Source organism: Pelecanus crispus, chromosome 31 (genome assembly GCF_030463565.1).
Source record: "Pelecanus crispus isolate bPelCri1 chromosome 31, bPelCri1.pri, whole genome shotgun sequence".
In the NCBI taxonomy this organism is placed as follows: Eukaryota; Metazoa; Chordata; class Aves; order Pelecaniformes; family Pelecanidae; genus Pelecanus; species Pelecanus crispus.
This window is the reverse complement of record NC_134673.1, coordinates 62492-73802: the sequence shown is the minus strand read 5'-3', so window position 1 is coordinate 73802 and position 11311 is coordinate 62492. Positions and strand designations below refer to the sequence as shown.

At 57.7% G+C, this 11311-nt stretch overlaps 1 protein-coding gene across 1 annotated transcript; it reads left to right on the top strand.

Moving 5' to 3' along the window:
• The first annotated feature begins 264 nt into the window (after positions 1 to 264).
• LOC104024083 (olfactory receptor 14J1) lies at positions 265 to 1188 on the top strand. The gene has a single exon (XM_009486915.2). It carries the CDS (start codon positions 265 to 267, stop codon positions 1186 to 1188), a length of 924 nt encoding a protein of 307 aa, XP_009485190.2.
• Positions 1189 to 11311: the final 10123 nt, after the last annotated feature.

The following is an 11311-nucleotide window of genomic DNA, read 5'->3' as shown; positions in this document are numbered from 1 at the left end:
TCCCTCCGCTCCCACGTACCCATCGAATAGAGCACAGCTGACACCTCAGGACCCCAGGGAGAGAGGCCCTGCTCCTCACAGCACACGTGGCCAGAATAAACCAGAGCTCCAGCCAGGGAGATGCATGAGGGTCCTGCCAAAAAGGAAAAAGGCTGTGTGTGTGTGGTGGAGGGAGGGTCTATGGGAAATGGCTTCGGTTTTGCACAGAATTCTGTCCTAACTTGCCAAGGTCTTCTCATCCTGTGACAGTGCCCTCATGTCCAGATGGAACAAATATCCAACGGCAGCTCCATCACTGAGTTCCTGCTCCTGGCGTTTGCAGACACGCGGGAGCTGCAGCTCCTGCACTTCTGGCTCTTCCTGGGCATCTACCTGGCTGCCCTCCTGGCCAACGGCCTCACCGTCGCCGCCGTAGCCTGCGACCACCGCCTCCACACCCCCATGTACTTCTTCCTCCTCAACCTCTCCCTCCTCGACCTGGGCTTCATCTCCACCACTGTCCCCAAATCCATGGCCAATTCCCTCTGGGACACCAGGGCCATCTCCTATGCAGGATGCGCTGCCCAGATCTTTCTGTTTCTCTTCTTCACTGGGGGAGAGTGTTCCCTTCTCACCATCATGGCCTACGACCGCTACCTTGCCATCTGCAAGCCCCTGCGCTACGGGACCCTGCTGGGCAGCAGGGCTTGTGTCCACCTGGCAGCGGCTGCCTGGGGCAGTGGGATGCTCAACGCTGCCCTGCACGCGGGCAACACCTTTTCACTACCGCTCTGCCAAGGCAACGCCCTGGACCAGTTCTTCTGTGAAATCCCCCAGATCCTCAAGCTCTCCTGCTCAGACTCCTACCTCAGGGAAGTTGGCCTTCTCGCGTTCAGTGCCTCTTTTGCTTTTGTGTGTTTTGTTTTCATCCTGCTGTCCTACGTGCAGATCTTCAGGGCCGTGCTGAGGATCCCCACCAAGCAGGGGCGGCACAAAGCCTTCTCCACGTGCCTCCCTCACCTGGCCGTGGTCTCCCTGTTCCTCAGCACCATAATGTTTGCCAACCTGAAGCCCCCCTCCATCTCCTCTCCATCCCTGGATCTGGTGGTGGCTGTGCTGTACACGGTGGTGCCTCCAGCAGCGAACCCCCTCATCTACAGCATGAGGAACCAGGAGCTCAAGGAGGCCCTGAAGAAATTGATTTCATAGACATTTTTAGCAGCTAAAACTCTCCATCTCTCCCCACAAATAATTCCCGTTGTATTCCTTACTAGGCCTGAACTTTGTTTATTCACTGTGTTACTCTTGTGGTTGTTATTTCTCCTACGCAAGTGTTTGGATTTGTCCCGCTACATCAGAGGCATGAACCTGCAGCGTCTCACCTGCAGACACAGAAAAGTGTGCCTGACTGTGGCTCAGAGCTGACTTTCTTATACCACCTCTGTAATAAAAAGTGATTTTTCAATGCGCACTGCCTGAAGGCTGGGTTCTTCCTCCAAACCTGGTGTCAAGAAGAACAGGTCCCAGAAAGGGCCGGTTGAGCCATGGATTTGGGAGCAAAAAGCCCATTGTGACCTCTTAGAGACCAAGGGTTGGATTTAGGACTACCTGTTGGTAGTCCAGTGACAGACAGTGAGTGCCACTGACGGACATACTCAGGGCTGTCCCGCTCATGGCAGGGCAGCCAGCCACGAATCGGGAGGGCAATCCGAGAGCACAGGGGATCTCCAGGGACAGTTGTGCCCGGGGTGGGCAACGGATGGAGTCCCACAAGGTGAGAGATCACCCGCGGTGGAGTCATCCAAAGGGAAAGCACTAGATCCAGGTCTCCACAGGCAGATGAGGATTCTGCAGTCGCGGGAGAGGCAAGTGGGACCCCACAAGCATGGAGAAGGGAGGCTGGGGTGGGATTCAGGTCACCCTTAGCGAAGTATCTCCTAGAGGCACACCAGGACACATCTGGTGCCCCAGGAAATGGTCCACTGTCCCAAGCACCTTCCACCTCCCCAGACCGCAGGTATAAGCGATGAGCAGCAGTGATCCTCCTCTGGCTGGGTCTGCGTCCCACCCTGACCAGCACGACCAGGGTAGGGTCACCCTTTTGCCCTGAGCACCGCAGCTGCAGAGCAGCACCACCAGCTCAGGGTCCTGTGTGGAGCGTGGCTGGATACAGCACAAGTGGGATAGGGACTGATGAGATGGAAGCCGACATGGGCTGGAAACTCTTTTGAGAGAAAAATGCAAGCGTTGAACTAAACCAGGACAATGTGCAGGTACACTAAAACATGCTCATGGTACAGAGCTCAATGTCCTTGCTGTCCTGGTGCTCCACAGCGCCTGGGAAGTGGCTGAAGAAAGACAAGAGTCCCCCATTCCCCGCCTCTTCATGCTCTCGTTCCTTCCTCTGGGGAAATGGGAGCCTGGGGCCACGTGTCAGGGCTTGCACTGCAGGAAGCATGACCCAGGAGGCATGCCAGTTTTCTGCTGTCCCTCTGTCCCCAGCACACGCCCTTCAGACAGGCTCCCCCACGCCATCCAGTTTTGGGCCCCTCAATACAAGAAGGACATTGGGGTGCTGGAGCGTGTCCAGGGAAGGGCAGCGGAGCTGGGGCAGGGTCTGGAGCACAGGGCTGGTGGGGAGCGGCTGAGGGAGCTGGGGGTGTTCAGCCTGGAGAAGAGGAGGCTGAGGGGAGACCTCATCGCTCTCTGCAGCTCCCTGAAAGGAGGTTGTAGTGAGGTGGGTGTAGGTCTCTTCTCCCATGTAGTTAGTGATAGGATGAGAGGAAATGGGCTCAAGCTGCGCCAGGGGAGGTTTAGGTTGGATATTAGGAAAAATTTCTTTACGGAAAGGGTGGTCAAGCATTGGACCAGGCTGCCCAGAGAGGTGGTGGAGTCCCCATCCCTGGAGGGGTTCAAAAAACGGGCAGAGGTGGCACTTGGGGACATGGTTTAGTGGGCACGGGGGTGTTGGGTTGATGGTTGGACTGATGATCTCTGAGATCCTTTCCAATCTTAATGATTCCTGGTTTTTACTTTCATTAAAAAATAGTCCAGCTCCCAAGGCAGGAAACAGGAAATTGCTACTCTACCCTTAATTGTTTTAGTGGTGGGCTTGGTAGCGCAGGTGAATGGTTGGACTGGATGACCTTAAAGGTCTTTTTAAAGGAATGATTCTACGATTCTATGATTCTGTGATTCTACGATTCTATTCTATGGCTGTACCAGGGGTTGTCTCCCCACCCCTGAGCACACCCTGCCCACGCACCACCTGCACGGCGGGGTTGTGGGGCTGGGCCAGTGCAGGGCTGGGACTGCCCCCAGGAGCGGCAATGCCCAGAAAGCTCCCACTCTGTCGGGACCCCAACATTACCCCCAGCCCCCAGCTCGGCTCACTGTGTCCACTGCAGGGATGAAAGATGTACTCCAGGGTGGGAGGTGGGCAGTGCCAGCCCCATCTCTCCCAGGACCCCCGCCGCAGTCGGAGCAGCTCCGCACGTTTGGGAAGGGGCTCGCTGCTGCTCCTGGGGCTGGGGGGTCTCTAGGGGTCTGTACACACCAGCGCCAACCCACTGCACCCCCTCTTGTGTCACCAACCCCTCTCAGAAGCACTGCTGGGCGCATTACTCTTGCCCACGTGCGTAGACAAAAGCTACTGGAGGTCTCCTCACGCCGTGGCCCCCGGCTCTGCCCTGGTCTCAGCCCGCAGGCGCCGGCACAGCCCCTCTGCACGGGGCGCCTCTGTGCCCTGCTCCGAGCCCGTGCCGGGGCACGCAGTGTGCCTCTCTGCTTGGAGCTGGCCACCACAGCCTGCCCGCATGGTCCCAGGGCGCGTGGCGGAGGCTGCACTCGGAGAGCAGGTTGTGATGGTCCTTCCTCAAAGTAGGTGTGAGGATCTTGCTGGGGCCGGAAGAGGACGAAGGGGAATCAGGACAAGAAATAGTGAGAGGGGGGAAAAAAAAAAAAAACCAAACCCCCAAAGATCACAATGCTGGTAGATCAGCAGTGCGTCAGGGGCCCGGAGATTTTGAAAACTCAACCAGAGAAAATGCTGGCCAACCTAATGCAACTGCAATGTCATTCCTGCTAAGATCAGATCATGGTGCTAGAGACCTCCAGAGGTGCCTTCTGACCCAAATCCTCGCTGAGAAAGGGGCTGGACACTGGAGCTGCTGGGAGAAGACACTTCTGGGAGTTGAGGCATTGCTGGCATTTGTGATCCTTGGCCAACCCTGTCATCAGGATCACACAGTGGATGAGTTCATCCTCGGAGGAGGCTCTGCTCCATGGGCATCAGGAGCCAAAGCAGTACAGGGATAATACAGGGAGGTTAGAAACGCTGCTAGGCAGCGTAGAATCACAGAATCACAGCACGGCTGAAGCTGGAAGGCACCTCTGGAGATGCTCTAGTCCACCTCCCCTGGCCAAGGGGGGTCAGCTAGAGCAGGCTGCCCGGAGCCACGCCGGGTTTTGAACTCCTCCATGAATGGAGACTGCAGAACTTCTCTGGGCAGCCCGTTCCAGTGATCAGCCACCCACGCCGTGATAAAGCGCTTTCTTCGGTTTAGTTGGAATTTCCTTTGTTTCACATTGTGCCATTGCTTCTTGTCCTATCACTGGGCACCACTGACTGTGGTCTCATACTCAGCTCCCACAGCCTTTTCCATGCCTCGTGTAAGCAGGACCCCTGCCCTCGTCAGCAGTGGTCCCATGTTTTCCCTTGCCTTCCTTTCGCTGTGGATGTGCTTGTAGAATCCTTCCTTGTTGCCCTTGACGTCCCTTCCCAGATGCAATGGCTGGTGGGCTCTGGCTTTCCTAACCCCATGTCTCAATGCTTGGGCAGTTACCTTTGCTACCCTCCAGAAGTCTCCGCGGCGAAGGGCTCCGGAGCGGAGGCTCGTGCCGGACACCCTTGCTAAGGTGGGAAAAGCGCAGGGAGAGGGTGGGCAGCCCAGCCCCCCCCGAGCGGGGAAGGGCGAGCTGCTGACGTGGGGCAGCTCCAACGCAGCGTGGTGGGGCCAGGAGTGACGGCGGCCAAACCCCCACCTATAAAAGCAGCCCCAGGGAGCGCGAGCGACCAGGAGCGCGGCGAAGAGGACGGGCAAACAGGGCGTGGAGCGTCAGGAGGGCGGGCAGGTGGGGAAGGCGAAGACCCCGCTCCCAGCTCAGGAGGCGGGTTCGGTAAGTCCAGCCGGTGAGAGGGAGCCCAGCCATGGCCATGGCACCCACCCGGCGCTGCATCCTCTGCGCTACCCAGAGGGGCTGCATCTACCCAGACAGCTCCCAGGGGACACCCAGCCGTCCAGGTCTCCGGCTGCACGAGTGCCACCAGCTCGCACGGGGACAGATGGCAGTGCAGGAGCAGCTGTGCGCTGTGACCAAGTGGATTATCTCCTCGGATTGGTGTCAGAGCTGAGAGGAAGTAGACAGGCTGCGGAGCATCAGGGAGGCTGAGCAAGAGATAGACTGGTGGAACCACGCTCTGAGCTCCCAGACACCTGACCAGGCACAGCCTCCAGAGAAAGCCTGTGGCCAAAGGCAGCCAGCATCCTCCCCCCACCAAGATGTAGGCAGGGTCTTGAGGGAAGCGGTGAGTGGAAACAAGTCCGCAATCGGGGCGGCAAGCGAACCCTTTCCTTGCCCCCCGTGACCCCCCAGGTGCCTCTGCACAACAGTTTTGAGGCTCTAGAGGTGGAGGACCAGTCCATGGACGATGTAGGCGTTGATCCATCTATGTCAGAGGAGTCGCCAGACCCAAAGACCTACCCCCATATCAATACCACCTCCACAAGAAACACAAGATGGGTCATAGTCATAGGAGACTCCCTCCTGAGGGGAACGGAGGGTCCAATATGCCGGGTGGACCCTCCTCTTAGGGAGGTCTGCTCCCTGCCAGGAGCCCGGGTCACAGAGATCACCAGGAGACTTCCCAGCCTGGTACGGCCCTCGGACTTCTACCCCTTACTGCTCTTCCACTGGTTCAGAACGGGGCCTCCCCAGAGCCCGCGACGTCGGTGTGTTGCAGCATGGCGACAAATGAGAGTGACCCACGCAGGACATCATGGTGTGAGGGCGATGTTCTTAAAACACTCCTGAATCATAGAATCACAGAATCACAGAATCATAGAATCATAGAATCATAGAATCATAGAATCGTAGAATCATAGAATCACAGAATCATAGAATCATAGAATCGTAGAATCGTAGAATCACAGAATCACAGAATCACAGAATCATAGAATCACAGAATCATAGAATCATAGAATCGTAGAATCGTAGAATCACAGAATCACAGAATCACAGAATCATAGAATCACAGAATCATAGAATCGTAGAATCGTAGAATCGTAGAATCATAGAATCACAGAATCATAGAATCATAGAATCGTAGAATCGTAGAATCGTAGAATCATAGAATCACAGAATCATAGAATCATAGAAACGTAGAATCGTAGAATCATAGAATCATAGAATCATAGAAACGTAGAATCATAGAATCGTAGAATCATAGAATCATAGAATCATAGAAACATAGAATCGTAGAATCGTAGAATCATAGAATCATAGAATCATAGAATCATAGAAACATAGAATCATAGAATCGTAGAATCGTAGAATCATAGAATCATAGAATCATAGAAACATAGAATCGTAGAATCGTAGAATCGTAGAATCATAGAATCATAGAATCATAGAATCATAGAATCATAGAATCTTAGGATCATAGAATCGTAGAATCGTAGAATCATAGAATCGTAGAATCGTAGAATCATAGAATCACAGAATCACAGAATCATAGAATCATAGAATCGTAGAATCGTAGAATCATAGAATCACAGAATCACAGAATCATAGAATCATAGAATCATAGAATCGTAGAATCGTAGAATCATAGAATCGTAGAATCGTAGAATCGTAGAATCATAGAATCACAGAATCACAGAATCATAGAATCATAGAATCATAGAATCATAGAATCGTAGAATCGTAGAATCGTAGAATCACAGAATCACAGAATCACAGAATCACAGAATCATAGAATCATAGAATCGTTTAGGTTGGAAAAGACCTTTAAGATCATCCAGTCCATTAGAATCATAGAATCATGGAATCACGGGATGCTTTGGGTTGGAAGGGCCCTTCAGACCCCACCCAGCCCAGCCCCTGCAGTGCCAGGGACAGCTTTAACCAGCCCAGGGTGCTCAGAGCCCCGTCCAACCTGGCCTGGGATGTTCCCAGGGATGGGGCCTCCACCGCCTCTCTGGGCAACCTGGGCCAGTGCCTCACCACCCTCAGTGTCAAAAATTTCTTCCTTATCTAAATCTATGAGCCCTTTGCCTCGGTGTCTCCATAGGTGTCTCCATAGGGATCCCTGTAGAGCCTGGCCTTCCTGAGAGCTACATAGGGGCCTTCATACCCTATAGACCCCCCCCAGTATCCCCCATAGGGCCTGGATTCCCCTAAGGGCACCCATAGGTTTAGATAAGGATTTAGGTAAGGGCACCCATAGTCTAGTCTAAATCTATTCTTCTTTAGTTTAAAGCCGTTATTCCTTGTCCTGTCACCACAGGCCTTGCTAAAAAGCTTGCCCCCATCCTTCCTGTAGGCCCCCTTGAAGTACCGAAAGGCCGCACCAAGGTCTCCCCGCAGCCCCCTCCTCTCCAGGCTGAGCACCCCCAGCTCCCCCAGCCTGGCCTCGAGGTTCTCCAGCCCTCGCATCATTTTGGTGGCCTCCTCTGGCCCGGCTCCAACAGTGAACCCCCACTCCAACCGAACCTGGGACTTCTCTCAAGACGACGACTTCGCCTTCCCCCGCCCGCCCGCCCTCCTGCCGCGCCACGCCCGGCGTGCCCGCCCTGGTCACCGCGCTCCCGGTCGCTCGCGCTCCGTCATCATGCTTCTGTGCGTGAGGGGCTTCGGCCGCCGTCACGCCTGCCCCCGCCGCACTGTGTCGGAGCTGCCCCATGTCAGCAGCTCGCCCTTCCCTGCTCGGGGGGGCTGGGCTGCCCGCCCTCGCCCTGCGCTTTTGCCTCCGCGGGTTTTGCCGCCTTGGGAAGGGTCATCGAATCATGGGATGGTTTAGGTTGGAAAAGCCCTCTAAGATCATCCAGTCCAACCATTCACCTACGCCAAGGCCACACTAAACCAATCAAGGGAAGAGTAGCAACCCCACGCCTCCTGGTTTGGTGGCTGGATCATTTATAATGAAAGTAAAAACCAGGAATCATTAAGATTGGAAAGGATCTCTAAGATCATCAGTCCAACCATCAACCCAACACCCCCATGCCCAATAAAACCATGTCCCAGAGTGCCACATCTGCCTGTTTTTTGAACCCCTCCAGGGATGGGGACTCCACCACCTGGCGTGGCATGAATTCTCATGTTGACTCCCTTCTGTCTCTGACATCGTTCATTGCCCTGTGATGACATCATGGCTGTGTCAGAGCTCCACCCTCCACAACCCAGTATTTGTGGCTGTCCCATGTGGTGGGGTCATGTTGGCTAATGATGACCCGTGTTGGCCCATGTTGACCTGTGTCACTCCATGTTGGCCTGTGTCAGTCTGGTTGACCCATGTGTTGACCCATGTGTTGACCCACATTGATCCATGTTGATCTATGCTGACCTACGTCACTCTGTGTTGCTCCATTATGACCCATGCAGACCTGTGTTGATCCATGTTGACCCATGTCAATCTGTGTTGACCCATGTTGATCCAGTGTTGATCTGTGTTGATCCATGGTTTTTGACCTGTGTTGGCCTGTGTTGGCCTGTGTTGGCCTGTGTTGGCCCATGTTGGCCCATGTCACTGCCATGTTGACCCACATCAGTCTGCATTGACTCGTGTTGACCCATGTTTGTTGACCCATGTTGACCATGTGTTGACCCACATTGACCCACACTGATCCATGTTGACCATGTTGACCTGCACCAATCCCTGCTGACCCGTGTGGCTGTTGATCCCTGGTGAGCTGACTTGACCCACGTTGCTCTGTATCTTGACCCGTGCTGATCTCTGCCGGTCCATGTTGTTGGCCCATGTTGATCCATGTTGCTCTACGATGACCCACGTCACTGTCTGTTGCTCCATTTTGACCCATGTAGACCTGCGCTGACCCATGTCAGTCTGTGTTGGCCCGTGTTGATTTGCACTAACCTGTGTTGACCCATGTTGATCCCTGTTGAGCCATGTTGACCTGTGTTGAGCCATGTTGACCTGTGCTGACCCATGTCACTCCGTGTTTCCCCATTTTGACCATGCTGACACCACTCTGTACAGATTACCTCAGGGACGGCCATTTGTAGGACCCGATGATCCCCTGTGTACCCACCACGAAGGTCCCCCCGACCCCCCTGGGCCTCCCCCTCCCATGGGGGTGCTGGTCAGTCATAGAAACCCAGCAGTGACATCACTGCTGCGCCCTCCGCTCCCGGTGATGCCACACCCACCACCATGACATCACTGCTGCTCCCACAGCCTCACCCATCCCCCTGGCCCCTCCCTGCCTGGGCTTTCCCTCTATGGCATCACAGCCGGCACTGTGACATCACAGATGGTGGTATGACATCACTGCGATTCCCACCATCCAGGGAATATCCCAACACCTACGTCCCTTCGGGGGAATTCCTGGGTGCCCAGGGGGAGATGCCCGGCTGGCTGGGTTCCCGAGGGAGGTGCCCGGACGCCTGGGCCCCTCCGGCGAGGGCGGGTGGTGACGCCCAAGGTGGGAGCTGGTGGAGCTGAACTGATCTCCCCCGGACATCTGGGTGCCCGGGGGGTGGGCGGGCTCCGGGCCCCGTGGGTAGAGCCTGGGGGAGGAGGTGCCCGGGCGCCTGGGTCCTCCCGTGCCCGCGGCGTGGGTGGCCCAGGGAGTTCCTGGCCCCCGGGCGCCTGGGTCCCACGGTCCTGGGCTCGGCATCACAGGGACGGACCCCGCAGCAGGTGAGGGGACCCAGGCGTCCGGGCACCCCCACCCCATCTGACACCCCCCAAAGGGACCCCATCACCCGAGTCCATCCGGAGCTGTCGGGGGGACCCAGGCGCCCGGGCTGCTGCTGTTTGGGGGGGTGTTATTGTAGGGTCTCCCCACGCTGCCTGCTGCTCCAGGGCCCCCCCGGTTTGAGCCATGGTGGATGAGGGTGACGGGGGACCCACGAGGCTGGCGCAGGTGAGTGGGACCCAGGCGCGCGGGGGGCACCCAGGCGTGCGGGGGAGTGCGGGGAAGCTCAACCCTAATTCGGAGGGCACCCCGGTGTGCGGGGGGCACCCAGGCGTGTGGGGAAGCCTCAACCCTAATTCGGGGGGCACCCAGGCGTCCGGGGGGCACCCAGGCGTGCGGGGAAGCCTCAACCCTAATTCGGGGGGCACCCAGGCGTGCGGGGAAGCCTCAACCCTAATTCGGGGGGCACCCCGGTGTGCGGGGGGCACCCAGGCGTGCGGGGAAGCCTCAACCCTAATTCGGGGGGCACCCAGGCGTCCGGGGGGCACCCAGGCGTGCGGGGAAGCCTCAACCCTAATTCGGGGGGTACCCAGAGCGCGTGGGGGGCACCCAGGTATGTGGGGGCACCCAGGCATGCAGGGGGCACCCAGGCGTGCGGGGAAGCCTCAACCCTAATTCGGGGGGTACCCAGGCGTCCGGGGGGCACCCAGGTGTCCGGGGAAGCCTCAACCCTAATTCGGGGGGTACCCAGGTGTGCGGGGGGCACCCAGGCGTGCGGGGAAGACTCAACCCCAATGGGGGGGGGACCCAGGGGTCTGGGGGGCGGGGGGGATCCAGGCATTCGGGGGAGCCCCCACCCAGGGGCCCCAGGCGTGCGGGCTCCCTGCCCCCCACCCGTGGCGGGGGTCCCGGGCCAGACCCGGGGCTGGGGTGAGGGCAGGGGGCGGGGAAAGGGAGCCCGGGCCTGCGGGAGCCCTCGGCCCCTCCCCCCGGGCGTCCCCTCCCCCCCAGCTGCTCCCCCCGAGGGGACGCGGGTGCCCCCCCATGGCACAGCCCCGGTGCCCCCGCACGCTGGGTCCCCCGCGCCCCCCCCGCTGCCCAAGCCCGGTGTCTGCCCCCCCCCAGCACCGGCAGGACCTGGAGGAGGAGCTGCGTGACCTCAGCAGCCAGGTGGGCGGGGCCTGGTGCGAGGGGCGTGGCCAGCACCTGTCAGTCACAGCCTACCCCCCCCGGGCTCTGGGGCAGGCCGGGGGGGGGGGCGGGGCGTGGGGGTGTCCATCACCCTGGTGGGCGGGGCGTGGGGCTGCCCATCATCCTGGTGGGCGAGGCATGGGGTGCAAATGATGCTGGTGGGCGGGCATGGGGGTGTCCATCATCCCAATGGGTGGAGCATG

What these genes read in the sequence shown, in the direction of transcription:
- LOC104024083 (XM_009486915.2), top strand. Translation starts at nt 265, where the DNA reads ATGGAACAAATATCCAACGGCAGCTCCATCACTGAGTTCCTGCTCCTG.